Source organism: Pan troglodytes, chromosome 4 (genome assembly GCF_028858775.2).
Source record: "Pan troglodytes isolate AG18354 chromosome 4, NHGRI_mPanTro3-v2.0_pri, whole genome shotgun sequence".
Taxonomy (NCBI): Eukaryota; Metazoa; Chordata; class Mammalia; order Primates; family Hominidae; genus Pan; species Pan troglodytes.
Genome location: NC_072402.2, coordinates 166,161,357 through 166,180,391, shown reverse-complemented (window position 1 = coordinate 166,180,391; position 19,035 = coordinate 166,161,357). Strand labels below are relative to the sequence as shown.

Here is a 19,035-nt window from a genome sequence, read left to right as displayed (position 1 = left end):
CACTGTGGCCTAGACCTCCTGGGCTCAAGCAATCCTCCTGCCTCAGCCTCTCGTGAAGCTGTCACCACAGGCATGCACGATCACACCTGGCTAATTTTTTTTTTTTTGAGACGGAGTCTCGCTCTGTCATCCAGGCTGGAGTGCAGTGGTGCGATCTCGGCTCACTGCAAGCTCTGCCTCCCGGGTTCACACCATTCTCCTGCCTCAGCCTCCCGAGTAGCTGGGACTACAGGCACCTGCCAACACGCCCAGCTAATTTTTTGTATTTTTAGTAGAGACGGGGTTTCACCGTGTTAGCCAGGATGGTCTCAACTCCTGACCTCGTGATCCGCCTGCCTCGGCCTCCCAAACTGCTGGGATTACAAGCGTGAGCCACCAGGCCTGGCATTTTTTTTTTTTTCTTTTTTTTTTTTTGAGACAGAATCTTGCTTTGTCGCCAGGCTGGAGTGCAGTGGCATGATCTCGGCTCACTGCAATCTCCACCTCCTGGGTTCAAGCGACTCCTCTGCCTCAGCCTCCCAAGTAGCTGGGACTACAGGTGTGTGCCACCACACCAGCTAATTTTTTGTATTTCAGTAGACATGGGGTTTCACCATGTTGGTCAGGATGGTCTCGATCTCCTGTCCTCGTGATTTGCTCATCTTGGCCTCCCAAAGTGCTGGGATTACAGGTGTGAGCCACCACGCCCAGCCACGCCTGGCTAATTTTTTAATTTGTAGAGACAGGGTCTCACACATTGTTGCCCAGGCTGGCCTCAAACTCCTGGGCTTAAGTGATCCTCCCACCTCAGCCTCCCAAAGTGCTGAGATTACTGTCACGAGCTGCCATGCTCGACCTCTCTCTCTCTCTCATTATTCTTTTTTTTTTTTCAGAGACAGGGCCTCATTCTGTTTCCCAGGCTGTAGTGCAGTGGTGTGAGCATAGCTCACTGTAACCTCAAATGCCTGGGCTCAAGCATAACTAGAACTACAGGCATGCATCACCATGCCCAACTACTTCTTTTGTTAATTTTGTTAATTTGTTGGCAGAGAAAGGGTCCCGCTATGTTGCCCAGACTGATCTCAAACTCCTGGCCTCAAGTGGTCCTCCTGCCTCAGCCTCTCCAAGTGCTGTGATTACAGGCATGAGCCACTGCACCCAGCCAAAATTTTATCATCTTAAAAAGTATGGTCCCTAGGACCTAGACTGTGATTAAAATACTACTCCCATTCAAGGAAACAGGCTTCCATAGAGATATGGTTGATTTCAGGTCTGAGGCAGGAAATGTACAAAATGGGCCTGGAATATTGTATACCAGAAAGCAATTAACTAACTACCAAAGGGGTTGAAAAAAACAAAACCACAACAAAAAATATGAAGTTACTTAGCCAAAATGGAACAATTTGAGCATTACAAAAATTATAAAGACAACTGACTGAAAAATATAAAACACATTAAAAGCCCGCCACAATAATATTAAAATCAAACAACTCACTTTGAGATGCTAAGGAACAAACCTATTATTCTGCAATTGATAAAAAAATCAAGCACTTCTACTACCCTACCTGTTTTATATGAATTGTACCTGAGGATAACCAAAATAATTAGTAACAAAGTTCAACATAAGAGAATCCCAAGTAACAAATGGAGAAAGAATGACAGAACACTACCATTTTCCAACCTCCAATGAAGTGGTGGATCAAAGTCATGGTCATAAATAGCTGATAAAGCCAATAGGGAAAAGTCTGATGGGGAAATTTATGGACAGATCCAGCTGACGATACTTGAATTCACTAATCAATCTTAATATGACAAAAACAGAGACAACCAGACACTGCCTCATTGCCTGCATTCTTGCAACTAAAAGAAAACAACAAAAAAAGGAATAAAACATAAATCAGAATCTAATGAAGCCTCTTTAGAGAAACACAGACAAGGAATTATGCTAAATAGTTCCATATGGGAAATTATTTAGGACAAATAGACCAGTTTCTTCAACAACAAAAGAAATTTAAAAAGAGGGAGAAACCTCAGATTTATAGAACTTAAGATACATATCAAACAAATGTTACATGCAGACTTTGAAAAAACTGTTAAAAAAAATCATGAATCCAACACTTTGGGAGGCTGAGGTGGGTGGATCACTTGAGGTCAGGAGTTCAAGACCAGCCCAGCCAACACAGTGGAACCCTGTCTCCATTAAAAATACAAAAATTAGCTGGGTGTGGTGGTGCATGCTTGTAATTCCAGCTACGTAGGAGGCTGAGGCAGGAGAAGTGCTTGAACCCAGGAGGCGGAGGTTGTAGTCAGCCGAGATCACTCCACTGCACTCCAGCCTAGGCGACAGAGTAAGACTCTCTTTCCAAAAAAAAAAAAAAATTCATGAATCAATTTGGGAAATTTGAACTCTATTTAATGGTATTAAGACATTATTATTGGCTGGGTATAGTAGTTCATGTCTATAATCCCAGCACTCTGGGAGGCCGAGGTGGGAGGATCACTTGAGGCCAGGAGTTCCACACCAGCCTAGGCAACATAGCAAGATTGTTTAAAAAAAAAAAAAAAAAAAAAAAAAAAAAAAATATATATATATATATATATATATATATATATATATATATAATTTTGTTATTATAATGATATTGCGGTTTTAGGGCAGAAAGAAGGTCCTGTTCTTTCAGAGACATATACCAAAGTCATTATAGATGGAATTATATGAGGGAAGCAGTGTAAGAAGGTATAGATACAATAAGGTTGGTCAGTACCCATAACTGTTGAAATTGGATGATGAGTACATGAAGCTGGCATTACTATAAATTCTATCCACTTTTGCCTATGTTTGAAAATTTCCATAATAAAAAGTTAAAAGAAGAGTGCCTACCTCTATCTTCAAATTCCTTTACAATATCATTCATCCTATCTTGATAGAAGGATTCCCCTCTCTCTATTAAAGAGACGTCCAATGCATCATAGATTTTATTTAACTCTAGGGAAGAAAATAAAATGCCACCAAATAAAATGCATAAGAATTTTTTAAAAACAGGAAACATGCATCTTACATTGAAATAAATTTATTAATAAAAATATTAAAAGGAAATTAATTACATAAAAAATGTATTATATAGAAAATTATATACATGCTGTCATTTTGAAAAAGGGAAAGAAAATGGTAAGGTACACGTCAAAATATTAACAATGGGTGGGACTACAGATAATTTTATTTTTCTCCTGTCTACGTTTACTTTCTTTTTATTATTATTTTTTGAGACGGAGTCTCGCTCTGTCAGCCAGGCTGGAGTACAGTGGCGTGATCTCGGCTCACTGCAACCTCCGCCTCCCGGGTTCAAGCGATTCTCCTGCCTCAGCCTCCCGAGTAGCTGGGACTACAGGCGTGTGCCACCACGCCCGGCTGATTTTTCCATTTTTGGTAGAGATGGGGTTTCACCATGTTGGCCAGGCTGGTCTCAAACTCCTGATCTCAGGTGATCCACCCGCCTCGGCCTCCCAAAGTGCTGGGATTATAGGCGTGAGCCACCATGCCCGGCCTACATTTACTTTTTTATATAAGGAACATGTCCTTCTTGTATAACTTTTAAAAAATTAATTCTTAAAAAATGTAAATGAGAAGAAAAAAAAGCTCTTCCTATCTAGTGATCAAATATTTACTGAATTTTCTTGTGGTTTTTCCTGATTTAAACCACTTACCTGTCTATGTAGCAATACATCAATGACACAGTATTACTTACTGCAATTATAAAACATTTTATTACCTAGTGCTGCAAGCCAGTCATCATTAGTCGTCTTTTTCAAAGATCTACTGGTTGTTCTTTACCCATTTACTCTTCAAAGAAATCTTTAAAACTATTATGTCAAGTTAGAAAACTTGAAATCGCCTTAAAATCATAAATAAATTTGGAGAACTAGGGAACTGGGTCTGGCACTCTATCCAAACATTCTATTACATCTCATTGTACACTTCTCATCATTTTGGTCCTACACATTTCTGAATAAATTCATTCCTAAGTGTTTTATAGGTTTTGTTGCTACTGTGAATAAGATTTCTTTTTATTTTCCACTTTATTTTCTAATTAATTTTTGCTGACTTCTAAGAAAGTTAAGATTTGAACCTGCCTGTCTTATGGCAGGTTCAAAATTTATTAGTTGTTTCAGAAATACATTTAAGAAGAAATCTATTTGCCTGTCCTCAGAAGGTTAAAATATCACTCAAAGTCAAATCAAAATGAAGACCCCAGGAAATGATATACATAGTATTTGCTGGACGAAGGAACAAAGCCCAGAAACTCACCTTGGCGGGAGACATCACAGATAAGCTTCCAAGCTTTTGTAATATCTGGGTTTTTACCCTGGAGCAGAACTACACACTGATATGCTCGCTTCTTAAATTCCTCCTCAGTATCAAACCTCTTCTTAGATTCCTGTATATATATATATTTTAAAAAGTAAGGGGTGTAAAAAGAAGAACTTACACATTTCTACACACACAAACACAGTGAGAAAGTACAAACACCAGAACAAGTGCTCTCCCTCAATAGTTGAGAATACTGTTACAAATGAACATGCCAAAGAACTCTGAAATCATTTCTCTTAAAAAATACAAAAATCTCACCACAGTTTTCTTTACATTTTTCCAATTCACAAAAGTCTACTTCAGCTAATACTTTTGTGTTCAAGAGTTAGTACAGAATAGCTAACAGGTAGGACTGAATTTTCTGTGTTCCAATTTCCATTTTGGATGTGGTCCTGAATGAATTTTTTTTTTCATTTTTTTTTTTTTTTTTGAGACAGAGTCTCACTCTGTCTCCCAGGCTGGAGTGGACTGGAGTGGCACGATTTCGGCTCACTGCAACCTCCGTGTCCCGGGTTCAAGTGATTCTCAGGCCTCAGCCTCCAAGTAGCTGGGATTACAGGCACGAGCCATCACACCCGGCTAATTTTTGTATTATTAGTAGAGACAGGATTTCACCATGTTGGCCAGGCTGGTCCCGAATTCCTGACCTCAAGTGATCTGCCCACCTGGGCCTCCCAAAGTGCTGGGATTACAGGTGTGAGCCACCGTGCCTGGCCAACTTATTATTATTATTTTTTAACTAAAAAGAAAGTTGCTTTCATTGTTTTATTTCTATTTTGAAAGCAACACTTACTTAAAAATAATTAATCTCACGTCAAATTAACTGGTGTTAACATTTAATGAACAAATCTAGATATTTCTTTGCAAATACACATATATGTTTTATGAAAAATTGAAAATGGCTTTTTTTTTACTGTGGTTTGTAAATTTTAACAATTTATTTATACAAACAATTTCTTGCATTAATTGATCTGCTTCATTATATTCAAAGTACAGAACTCCAAAAGATGTTTATAACATTACTTTTCCAGTCTCATATCAGTAAACATTTAGCTTATTTTCAACAGAAAACATTTACCAAAAGTAAAATGAAGCAAACAAAAACAAAATCCCCACAAATGTTTACTTTTTAATACAGGAATCCTATTCTTGAAACGTTCTCCATCATAAAGAAAATGCCTAAGAATTTAAACAAACAGAAAACATGCAACTCACATTAAAATAAATTTATTAATCAAAATATCTGAGAGGAAATTATGATCTTTATGATCCTTCCACCAAAGGGAATTTTTTTAATGTTTATTTTTTTAAGACAGGGTCTCACTCTGTCACTGAGGTTGGAATACAGTGGTAAGATCACAGCTCAATGCAGCCTTGACCTTGCCAGGCTCGGGTGATCCTCCCACCTCCGCCTCCCAAGTAGCTGGAACTACAGGAGTGTGCCCGGCTAATTTTTTGTATTTTATGTAGAGACAGGGTCTCTCCATGTTGTCCAGGCTGGTCTTGAACTCCTGGACTCAAGCAATCTGCCTGCCTCAGCCTCCCAAAGTGCTAGGATTACAGGCATGAGCCACTGCACCCGGCCCATAAGGAAATTTTTAAAAAACATTTTTAATTTTTAATTTTTGAAGAAATAATTTTTTTTTTGAGATAGGGTCTCACTCTGTTGCCCAGGCTGTATAGTGCAATGGTGTGATCACAGCTCACTGCAGCCTTGGTCTCCCTGGTCTCAAGTGATACTCACTTCCACCTTAGCCTCCCAAGTAGCTGAGACTACAGATGTACGCCAACATGCCTGGCTAACTTTTGTATTTTTTGTGGAGATGAGGTTTTGCCATGTTGCCCAGACTGGTCTCAAACTCCTAGGCTCAAGCATTTTGCCCACCTTGGCCTCTCAAAATGTTGGGATTACAAGTGTGAGCCACTGAACCCAGCCAGGAAATAATTTTTAAAGAGGGAAAAAAATCCAAGTCTACAAAGCTATTTACTGAATAACAACACCTCTAAAATAGAAAAAAATCCTAATAAAGGATTAATGTAAACATTGGTACACTGATCCAACAAAATGTGCAGTCATAAAGTAACACAAAAGTTTGCAATATTAAATATAATACAAAAACTATATTAAAATCATAAATGATTACATGTTGATATACAGATTAAGTCAAGGATTCAAAGAAAGTTGATCACAATGGGCATTTTAAAATTATGGATGATGTGAAAATTTGTCTTTAAAATTGTTTTTACATACATTTAATCATATCAAAATACATAAAATTAAGCATCAAAAAATTTTAAGTCCTATAATGCATTGATTAATAAACCTCTAAATTCAATGCGGTATAATTCACTTTTTTTTACTTTTTGTTTTAATATAATTTTATCTTTTAAGATAAGGTCTTGCTCTGTCACCCAGGCTGGAGCGCAGTGGCATGATCATGGCACACTGCAGCCTTGACCTCCTGTGCTCAAGCGATTATCCCTCCTCAGTCTCCCAAGTAGCTGGAACTACAAGTGTGAACCACCATGCCTGGCTAGTTATTTTTGTATTTTTTGTAGAGACGGGATCTCACTTTGTTGCTCAGGCTGGTCTCAAACTCCTGAACTCAAGCAATCTGCTTGCCTCAGCCTCTCCAAGTGCTGGGATTACGGACACGAGCCACCGCACCTGACCTAGAATTTGATTTTTAACATACACCAATAAACAAAGCAAAGATGACATATGAACAGGTGGGGGATGGCTGTTTCTATGCATACAACCAAATGTAGGGTATCTAGTAGCAGTTCTACATACACGACCAAATGCAATGAATCTGGGGGTAGGGGACGGCTGTTTCTAAGGCACACAACCAAATGCAATGAATGTCAGAATAAAAAAGAATTCAGTTTTTCAGGTAGGTAAACTAAACGAAAGGGCTTGCCAGTGTAGGTGAACAAATTTTATATGTTTATCAACTAGTCTGTTCCCATTTTGCCTTCCACCATAAATAAAACTCCCTGAGTCCTCCCCAGAAACTGAGCAGATGCTAGCACCATGCTTGTACAGCCTGCAGAACTGTGAGGTAATTAAACGTCTTTTCTTTATAAATTAAAAAAAAAAAGTAGTTTAAGTTCAAAAGAATGTCATTTATACAGAGACATGTATTACTAAGGCTGTTAGCAACTTTCACTTAACTCCATAGTAGCTTTAAAAACCATTTTAAGTTTCCTAAGGAAAATGGATAATTATGATTAATGGTAAACACACAAATAATATAAAAGAAATGGTATCAAACCTTATAAAAGACCTGAAGATCCCCAATAGGAGGTGAAACAGTTAGATAATCTGGAAATTTGTCTTGCAGGTGAGCGATGAGCATGCCAAACTGGGTCCCCCAGTCTCCTACATGATTTAACCTAACACCAATCAGAGAATATACCATCATTTTTTAAATAATAAAGATGGTTAAGTTACATTAGAGGAACTATATTCCATTAGGAACCACTAATATTTACATGCCAGTACGTCACCATTTAGTAATATCTGTTTACTTGGTTGTTTCTTCAACTGGTCTGCAAACTCCACAAGAGATGAAAACTATGTCTGTTACATTCAGCTCTGCATACTCAGGTACTAGAGGCTGCACATGGCAGGCATCCAGAATTTGCTGAATGAATGTATTTTCTGTCAGTGGACTATAATCTGTTTATTTTGTAGCTAATTGAGACAATGACAGCTGGGCCAATGTTGGTTATTCCCACAATTTTATGAAAATTTAACATTTTAACCATTATCTTAGTATAATTTAGACCAATGGTTCCCAAATATCAATGAACAAAATTCTTGAAAATATATGTTGAGGCCAGGCACAATGGCTCACGCCTGTAATCCCAGCACTATGGGAGGCTGAGGCAGGCGGATCACTTGAGGTTAGGAGTTCGAGACCTGCCTGGCCAACATGGTGAAACCCCGTCTCTACTAAAAATACAAAAAATTAGCCGGGTGTGGTGGTGGGCGCCTGCAGTCCCAGCTACTCGGGAGGATGAGGCAGGAGAATGGCGTGAACCCAGGAGGCAGAGCTTGCAGTGAGCCAGGATTGCGCCACTGCACTCCAGCATGGGCAACAGAGCAAGACTCTGTCTCCAAAAAAAAATGTTGATCCAACCCACTTCTCTCCCTCTCTGCTTTTATCTAATCCAAACCACCAGATCATCTTTCAAGTGGATCATGATGATAGCCTCTTGACTTACTGTTTGTTTTTTTTTGACAGAGAGTCTTGCTCTGTTGCCCAGGCTGGAGTGCAGTGGCACGATCTCAGCTCACTGCTATCTCTGCCTCCCAGTTTCAAGCAAGTCTCCTGCCTCAGCTTCCCAAGTAGGTGGGATTACAGGTGTGCACCACCACACCCAGCTAATTTTTGTATTTTTAGTAGAGACAGGGTTTCACCATGTTGCCAGGCTGGTCTCAAACTCCTGACCTCGTGATCCATCCCTCCTTGGCCTCCCAAAGTGCTGGGATTACAGACGTGAGCCACCGTGCCTGGCCTAACACTTACTGTTACAGTCTCCCTTCTTTGTCTAGCTTCTTCACAGTAAGTAACCAGAGTAATCTTTAATTTGTATTATTTAAAAATTTTTATTTCTTTAAAAATATAAAAAATAGAGACAGGTTCTTCCTATGTTGCCCAAGCTGGCCTAGAACTCCTGGCCTCTAGTGATCCTCCCACCTTGGCCTCCCAAAGTGCTGGAATTATAGGTGTGAACCCAGGCTAATCTTTAATTTGATCACCCTGCTTCACAAACTAAAACTCTCTAATAGCTTCCCAGTATACTTAGAATAAAATCTCAATTGCCTCTCACAGCTTACAAGGCCCAAAATAACCTGTTTCTTTACTACCTCTCTCCCTGCTAGGATATAAACCCGTTGCATACAAGAGGTCCTCAAGAAACATGTGTAGAATGAATGAAGGAGTTTTGTCCTTGGTTCCACTAAGAGTCTAAAAAAATAAAATAGTAAAAAAGGTTCAGAGGAAAGGCTCAGGACATATTTTAAAAGCTTACTGGGTGATTGTAAAGAAGAACTAAGCTGATGAACCACTGATTTAGTCGAATGTTCTTTCTTGAGTGAGATATTCCATGTTCTATAGAATTTTCCAAACAAGAAAATAAGGAAAGAGAATAGTACGCAAGGCAAGAGCACATACCTGAGCACGTCATAGCCTGCAAATTCAAAGAGGCGGCTTATACTCTCTCCTATGATAGTTGACCTCAGGTGGCCTACATGCATCTCTTTAGCTATATTAGGGGAAGAAAAGTCAACTATAACCTGGGGTAGACAAAAAGAGAAAGGCTGTTAAGAGGGGCATAAACATAAAGAGAGAAAGAGTTTATAAGAGGAGCATAAACATTTTGTTCTAATGCATTCATTAATAACACATTTAATAACAAACTCAGACTTAAACATTAGTTTGGGTTGTAATTCAACCATGTTTGATTTTATGACGGATCTGCTTGTATATTTTTAACTGAAAAAGAATCAAATTTATGTATACAAATTATCCATTCTATTTCAGTGATATCTGTGTATCAATTGGCTACCTCAAATGCCTTGCGGAATTAAGTGAAAAAAAAAATCACACAACATGCTAGACCCAGGAGAAAGGCTACTTCATAAACGTTCATAATCTCAAATGTGAATGATTAAATTTCAATATAAAAGTGAAATCCATTCCCGGTTTCAGCACTTTCCATGCAGTTCGTTTTTCTTTTTCTTTTTTAGAGATGAAGTCTCATGATACTGCCCAGGTTGAAGTGCAGTAGCTATTCACAGGTGCGATCATAGCACACCTCAGCCTTGAACTTCTAAGCTCAAGCAATCCTTCTGCTTCAGCCTCCCAAGTAGCTGAGACTATAGGCACATACCACAATGCTTGGTTCCACGCAGTTCTAAGATACTAATATATTAATAGAAGAGTGTACATATACCTTTTTATTCTCTCCCAGAGCAGGTAGTTGAACTCCATTCACTAGAAGACTGGTCAATTGTTCTGATACAAAATCCTTTCTTAAGTGGACATTAATAAAACCTAATGGATAGAAGAGAAAAAATATCAGATACTGTCTTATCTTGAATAATCACTCACTCCTAAGGATTTGCTCCAGACACTGACCTGGCTCTGGCAAAATTCTTCAGAATTCCAATACCAGTTGTGGCCTTGACTTAAGCTGTCTTGTAAGCTCCTGTCTCACCGTCTACTTCAAGCCTTCACCACTCTCCTGAAACCTTCCTACTTAACTCAGGGCCCTTTCACTTTCAGCAAACAATCTGTTAGCCTCTTAACAGAAAACGGAAGGCCCTTGTGCCGAAGACTTATCTGCCATTATCTATCCTCATTTTGCTGATGAAAAACTGAATCACAGAGAGGCAAAGTAACTCATTCAAGATAAGGCAGCTAAAAGTGGTAGCTGAGTCTAGATTAAAACTTCAATTTCCTATATCACAATCCACAGTGTTTTCACCATCTTGTTCAGTATATAAAGTTTAACCCTGTAATTAAAATGTGTGTTCTTTTTTAACTTCAAAAAGGACTCATCTTCAATACAACTATTAAGAAGGATAACATTATGTCATACCAGGACCAGCAATTTCAACTTTTTCAATACATTCATTGTCTGGGAGGTGTTTGGTAATGTTTTCAGCAATTTCTCTTGGATTAACTTTCTGTTCCTTGGTTTTGAGCATCTACAACACAATATAAAATGATTCATTACACAACAGATTTCAGCAAGTTACTCGGAAATGCACACCTGACAAGGCACGAGATGCATTTTACGTTAAGAACCATCAAAAGGCAGAAGCAGAGAAGTCCAATCACATTATGAATGACAGATTAAAGTATCAATAGTGCCAAGAGGAATAGAAAGTGCCCAAACTACATGATCTCTATTTCCAAATACGTTACACACAAATACCTGGAACTATTTTTTTTTTTTTTTTTGAGATGGAGTCTCGCTCTGTCACCCAGGCTGGAGTGCGGTGGCGTGATCTCGGCTCACTGTAACCTCCGCCCCTGGGTTCAAGCAATTCTCCTGCCTCAGCCTCCCTAGTAGCTGGGATTACAACACCTCGAACTTTTTAATGATGACATAACAAAGTCTACAGTTATGAAGTCTGGTTCCAGCATATTTACATTTCTAATTTTCAAGTCATGAAGGTGTGCAATATTCACACTTGAGAAATAAACCACACTATAAGACCTGGACTCTTCAGAGTAACCCTTTCCAATTCAGCAAAGAAAGGAAAACAGAAAGACCCAAGCCAGATGCAGTTAACCACAAACACATCAGACAATGCAGCTATTTAAAACGGGGAATTCCTCTGCTTGAAAATGAATATATAAGCCTGGCTCAAAGATCACAGTTACATCAAATATTTAATTGGGATGCTGACTGGTAAATGGCTTATTTTAATTTTTCACCTCCCAGCACTCATCACCACCACACAGCAATCCTGGACACAGCAGGAGGGAAATACCTAAACAAAAGAGTACCAATGATTGCCCTTAAATATTGAGAATACATATAAAATTTAACCAAACCTTAAAAATTGTGCCTAAAAAAGTTAAAACATATACCCCCCCAACTCCTTTCTCAAGTTTTTCAAACTGTGGCAAATGTCCTTTTCACTAAGGATACAACTTGTAATAGTATTATTTCTGTAAATGGCAATGATGATAATAATACTTAAAAAAAATCAAACAGCCAAGAGTCATGACAATACATCACCTGAGAAATACCCATAGCACTATTACACTGATAGTCCCCAAACTTGGCCTGCTGACTTGGTGTCACTAGCAGAGGAGGATTTTCCAAATCTGGATATGCAGCCTTAATTGCATGACCAAAGACCTCTTGTAGGCGGCTAATAATGTTAATCATATTTTTAGTTGGTTTGTTCCTTTCTGCCTGAAGACTCTGTAGGAAAAGAATGGAAACATGTCAATAATGTACTATACCATCATCATACAAGATGTCTCCAAATATTTTGAGTATAAACCTCCAAATATCTTAAGAACCAAAAGGGAAAACGTACTTATGGTGTGATGCCCTCATATCTGGGATTTGCTAAGACATGCAGCAGGACAAGTCCATCCCACGGCATCTAAGACATCCATGGGAAATGCCCTGAGGTCTTACTTTTTGCATTTGTTTTAGCAGAACAGAAACTGGGAGGAGGGAGTTTAAAAAGTTGATGGAATCCTTTTCTCAGCTTCTCCAAATCTCTGAGAAAATATAATTTCACATCAAATATTGGAAGTGAAAACTCAATGGACAAAAAACAAACAAAAAAATACATGATGTCCATCAAAATGTTGACCTCTTCAAGGCATGAAATAAAAGGGAGCAAAGTAGGTAACATTAATATACCAGAAAAGCCAGTTGTTTTGTTTTACTGTTATTAGACCTACTACCTCCTGTTTTCCCATGGAATATAGTCATTTAAGATGGCATATAATTATCTCTATTACTGCACTTGTCATACCCTCACAAAACTATGTCTCTACCACTAGACTGCTGGATGCACACAAAGTGCTTAATTCATGGCTCTCTTCCCTGTCCCTGGCATCTAGCACTGTACTTGCCATACAGCAGTTTAGCAAAAAACAAACAAACAAAAAACGGTGAATGACACATATGCTTTTAATGAAAGATAAACATGCTGCCTATACACCTTTATGTTTGTCAATTTTACATTCATCAACATGTTCATCACAATTTTATGTTCATCACAAATTTATATTCATCAAAATGTCAACAGTATAAAATAATGACAATAACAAAAGTTAATATTTGAGTATGTAAAGATTTGAACCAAATGCTTTATTTATATGCATTATCTTATTCCATCTACATAATAAAATCAAGCTTGTTACTATTATCACTATTTCTATGTGGGCTACAGATTAAGTAACTTGTCAAAGACAAGACAGAATAAGTGGAAAAGGCCAGATTCAAACTCAGGTCTATTGGAATGGACAGTCCAAGTTTTATGCTCCCCTCATCAGCCCTCTCTAGCATATGAAGAAATTATATTCTTAAATTCACTAAAAAACCTGATTTCAAGTTTGTAGCTAATCAGTAATTGACTCCTCTCTGTGGTAATATACTTAAAACAAGGAAGATACATTTTTCCCAATCTAAAGATTTCCAACAGCAAATGCCAAATTTACTTGGATATGATCCTTTTCTCTTCTTTGTTGGGGGTAACAGACAAGATCTCACTGTGCACTCTGCTGAGGCTAAAGTGCAGTGGCATGACAGCTCACTGTAACCTTGAACTCCTGGGTTCAAGACATCCTCCTGCCTTGGCCTCCCAAAGCATTGAGATTACAGGCATGAGCTACCACACTTGGCCTAGATTATGATCTTATACCCAAAACCTGCTATAATAAATGTCAATTTTTTGTTTATTTTTATGTATTTATTTTTTTGAGACCGGGTCTTGCTCTGTTGCCCAGGCTGGAGTGCAGTGGCACGATTTTGGCTCACTGCAACCTCTGCCTCCTGGGTTTAAGTGATTCTCATGCCTCAGCCTCCCAAGTAGCTGGGATTACAGGCCCATGCCACCATCCCTGGCTAATTTTTGTATTTTTAGTAGAGACAGGGTTTTGCCATGTTGGCTGGGCTGGTCTCGAACTCCTGACTCCAGGTGATTCACCTGCCTCGGCCTCCCAAACAGCTGGGATTACAGGTGTGAGCCACCGCACCCAACCTCAATTTTTTATTTTTAAAGGATAGGAGTACTACCATGTACATATGTATGTGTGTGTACCTACACACACGAAATCTACTGTGCTTAGTTTTGGCACTATGAAAATTACTATCTGATTATAATCAATTCAACAAGTTGTCTCTACCAGTTTCATATGTGATGCTTTCAAGTCAGAGCATGTGGCCAAAGTGAACCAGGGAAAAACGACAGGGTGAATGGCCATCACACACAGTACTTTATTACTCTGTGGTTTTTAGTTCTGCTGTGTACCTTGTGTTCAGCTGCTCATTCAGTAGGGCAAAGTATTTGTCAAAGAACCAATATGCCTCCCACAATACAGTGAGAGCATTCTCCTATCTATATAAGAGCTAATCTGCATTATAGAAAAATGTGTAGTAGAATATGCTGTACTTCCATCCCAGCTACTTGGGAGGCTGAGGTGGGAGGATTACTTGAGGCGAGGAGTTCGAGAAAATACTGTACTTCCTTTTGTATCTTTTCCCTTATAGTCTCTAGCACATATTAGACATTTAATAATACTTTTGAATTAAAATAAATATAACAGAGAATTAAACATATATAAGTGTAGAATGAATGACATAACGAGAAAGGTGAGATTCTTTTGGGAAGATTCTATGGAAAAGGAATTTCGTGATTTTAGAAGACTCAAAGACAAGCACAGCAGATCACATATAGGTAATATGAGACTCGAGCATAGCATATAATAGGTAATATGGACACCGGGCACGGTGGCTCACGCCTGTAATCCCAGCACTTTGGGAAGGCGAGACAGGCAGATCACCTGAGGTCAGGAGTTCCAGACCAGCCTGACCAACATGGAGAAACCTCGTCTCCACTAAAAATACAAATTTAACCAGGTGTGGTGGTGCATGCCTGTAATCCCAGCTACTCGGGAGGCTGAGGCAGGAGAATTGCTTGAACCTGGGAGGTGGAGGTTATTGTGAGCTGAGATTGTGCCATTGCAATCCAGCCTGGGCAACAAGAGCGAGACTCCGTCTCAAAAAAAAAAAAAAAAAAAAAGATAATATGAGAGATGTCATGGGAGTGGGGAAGATAGAGTCTAAGGTGAGTAAATGGAATCGATCAGCTTTGGGAAAAGGATGTAATGCCAGCACAGTTTGTCTGACGGTAATATATACACACAGGAGAATAATTATGGGAATGAGGTCAACACTCTGGGATATGTCATCACCAAATACGAAAGGCAGGCCAAAAAACTGCAGCAAGTTCATTTTTTTAAAACAAAATTGGTAAAACACTGTTAAATCATGAGACCATTAAATAAACATAGCACAAGCTTCATGGGGAAAAAAAGTGTTTTGAAATACCAGGTGGAAAAAAACCCCAAATGATTATGTAAGATATAAAACTGTAAAATAACCAACTTAGGGCAGAGAAAATATGCAGGTGTATTTTCAAATATTTCCTTTATGATAGAGGCAATGATTTAAAAATCAAATACGTTTTTTTAAAAAAGGCATGGGCATAAACTGTTGAAAGAAATGCCTCAACCTTGCTGGGTGCAGTAGGTTATACTTGTAATTCCAACACTTTGGGAGGCCAAGACAGGGAGGGTTGCTTGAAGCCAGGAATTCCGAGGACAGCCTGGCCAACACAACAAGACCCCTTCTCTATTAAAAAAAAAAATTAGCTGGATGTGGTGGCACACGCCTGTAGTCCCAGCCAGTCAGGAGGCTGTGGTGGGATGACTGCTTGAGCCTGAAGGTTGAGGCTGTACTGAGCCGTGATGATGCCACCGCACTCTGGCCTGAGTGACAGACACCCTGTCTCAAAAAATAATAAATAAATTTTTAAAAAGAAATGCCTCAACCCTACCTAAATCCTACTTTAAGTTAGCCAAACAGTTAGCAGGATGAAACATTTCAAAGAGTCCTGAAGGATAGGACAACACCAACTTGTCACTATTTGCACCAACTACCTCAGTCCTAAGTTGTCTAATGCAGGGAAAAGAATAGGGTTTCTATGCTTCTTTTCCAAATTCCATAGGATATACTTCCAGAATCTTTGGTAACAAAGGCTTTAAAAAAGGTATAATGATTCAAACTGGAGAATAAAACTGGAACCCAAAGTATTCACCTTTCGAAGAATATTCAGTCGATACTTTAATTTTAAATTTTCTTCTTGTAACTGCTCCAAATTTGGAGAAGCTCCTAAACAGCCACAGTTTTTCAACCGGTCAATTTCAGCAGTCAGAGATTTAATCTCTTCTTCCTGTGGGAAAAAAAGCACTTTTTTCAGTCCATAAACTTACTTCCACATTTCCCCTCTCTACCAAGGTGTGGCATAGACCATGGGAATCATTAATGTTCCCTTTGATGAGCTGTGTTTCTTTCTCCTCTGAGATTTTTGCTGACGTTAGCATATTATCCTTAATAAGAAAATAGTGGCCAGGCATGGTGGCTCACGCCTGTAATCCCAGCACTTTGGGAGGCCTAGGCAGGTGGATCACTTGAGGCCAAGAGTTCAAGACCAGCATGGCAAACATAGCGAAACGCTGTCTCTACTAAAAATACAAAAATTAGCTAGGCATGGTGGCGCATGCCTGTAATCCTAGCTACTTGGGAGGCTGAGGCAGGAGAATTGCCTGAATCCCAGAGGCTGAGGTTGCAGTGAGTCGAGATCGTGCCACTGCACTCCAGTCTGCTTGACAGAGCGAGACTCTGTTTCAAAAAAACAGAAAAAGAAAAAGAATATATTAGCCACACATACATGTTTTGGGAGACAGGAATCGGAGTAAGTATATAATGGGATATGTCTCATGTTTCATATCCCTAGTTCTTTTCTTTGGCTCGATAAACACTCTGATTTAGCAAGAGTAGTTAAGTTTCAGGTTGACCAACCTGCTTTTATCCCCAAATCCTATGACTTGGGACTCTTAAAAAACCCAAATGTCCTTTGTCACATTCAAAATAGCTCAAGGGTCTGTCTTTCACCCTTTCTGGGACTAAACAATTTTCCCATTTCTTCCTGTTTCCAGTGTCTTAGGTCCTAGACCAGACCAGACCAGGCTTTGTACTTTAATATCTAAAACTAAAGACATGTCAATTCAGAAAGAAATAAAGCTTCCAACTTAAACTGCAAAACTCAGGGGGAGTTCCTCACCTGAAATTTCAGAATACTTACTGGGAGATAGCTACAGTCAAAACCAAATTGCCAAAAATGAGCATACATTATGTTCCAGGAGATGAGCTAAAAACACTTTTCAGAAATTACCTTCATGATTATCACAACCAAGTGAGGCAAAGATAAATACATACCGATAAATAAATGGCTCAGAAATGTAAAGAGCTTGCCAATTTACTTGACTAACTTGTACTTTGTGACTGCTGATTAAGTATAAAGCCGTAACAGGACAGAGTACTGTGAACTATCTTCCTACCATCCCTCCCCACCTGGGCATAAAAGGTAATGGAACTGTTCCGCTTTCACTTTTTTTTGTTGTTGTTGGGGGACGGAGTCTCGCTCTGTCGCCCAGGCTGTAGTGCAGTGGTGTGCTCTCTGCTCACTGCAAGCTCCGCCTCCCGGCTTCACGCCATTCTCCTGCCTCAGCCTCCCGAGTAGCTAGGAATACAGGGGCCCCCCAACACAGCCGGTTAATTTTTTTTGTATTTTCAGTGGAGACGGAGTTTCACTGTGTTAGCCAGGATGGTCTCGATCTCCTGACTTCGTGATCCGCCCACCTCGGCCTCCCAAAGTCCTGGGATTATAGGCATGAGCCACCGCGCCCGGCCGCTTTCACTTTTATATGGTGTGGCTGCTCCTTCCCGACGAATGCTGAGGGCACAGAGCAAACTCCGTTGGTCTGATAATGAATCACCCCATGGGCTTATTAGGAATCCTCTCGCTCAGTAACCCGGGAAGAACTGCGGCTGAGCTGCAAACCAAGACCCAGAGCTCTGAATGTATTCTCCCCTTGTCTATCTCCCCGCATCCCCTAAATCGCGTGTGTATGCAGAAGAGGAGGTGGATTGTAGGGAGAGAATTGTTCTGAACACGCCAGGCTCCAGCCCACCGAAGACGCTGGTTTGGGGGAGGCCTGGGAGAGGGTGGGGACCCTCCATTCCGCTGAAAGTCACAGTCACACGGGCTTTGAAATGATGGGTGCTTCCTCTCTCAACCCTTCCTGTTCCCACAGGGACCGTGCCGCTCCACTCTAAGAGGACCAGGATGGTCCTCGCCTAGCTATCCCGCCCCCGAAGCCGCTTGGGCAGGAGTCAGAGCCTGCTCCATCTCTTTCAGGCCTTCCCGCCGGTCTCCTGCGTCCAAACCTGCTGCAGCAGCCGCGCGGAGCACTCAGACACCAGTACGTCCATCCTCCCATCAGCGTCTCACTCGCCAAGTGGACGGAAGCGGAAACGGTCAGCCTCTCCCGGAAGCGGAAACCCCCTCCGGTCCGCTGTCCCGTCGGACTGGGTGCTGGCGCCTCTGCTGCCTCCTGGCGGAATCCAGTAGACACTGCGAGGAGAACCCGCGGGGATTTCGGCCAGGAGCGAGGCCGCAACTCAGGGACGTTTGGGCGAGGAGAGAGGAATTGAGCAGAGACTAACCAGAGCTGCTCTGTGCTTGGATAGACTAGGACAGTCACTGACCTAGAGCTTCTGGCTCTCAAAGGCCATTTTGTGAAATGGGCACAAAACTAACAAATCCATTCATTTATTCAACAAACATTTATTGTGTACTTTAAAATGCCAGACAGTATTCTAGGCTCTGGGGGCACAGAGAAAACAAAACACACGATCTCCGCTCTCACGGCAGACACATTTTAGAATGGAGAGAGAAAATAGACCAAAAAAGGCAATAATCTCAGGTAGTTTTAATTGCTAGGAAGGCAATGTGATAGAGTGACTTGGGTGAGAGAAGACATCTCTAGGCAAGTGACATTTGAGTTAAAATC

The 19,035-nt window shown here is 40.1% G+C and overlaps 1 protein-coding gene across 1 annotated transcript in view; it reads right to left on the bottom strand.

The window, feature by feature from the left end:
- RARS1 (arginyl-tRNA synthetase 1) overlaps nt 1–18,482 on the bottom strand; it is a 32,994-nt gene extending 14,512 nt beyond the window's left edge. Inside the window, 9 exon segments of the mRNA NM_001246569.1 lie at nt 2,861–2,965; nt 4,286–4,415; nt 7,624–7,744; nt 9,532–9,653; nt 10,313–10,413; nt 10,961–11,069; nt 12,113–12,301; nt 16,218–16,352; nt 18,410–18,482. Coding sequence (NP_001233498.1) covers nt 2,861–2,965; nt 4,286–4,415; nt 7,624–7,744; nt 9,532–9,653; nt 10,313–10,413; nt 10,961–11,069; nt 12,113–12,301; nt 16,218–16,352; nt 18,410–18,454 — 1,057 coding nt within the window. The 5' untranslated portion in view covers nt 18,455–18,482.
- Between the last annotated feature and the right edge of the window lie 553 nt (nt 18,483–19,035).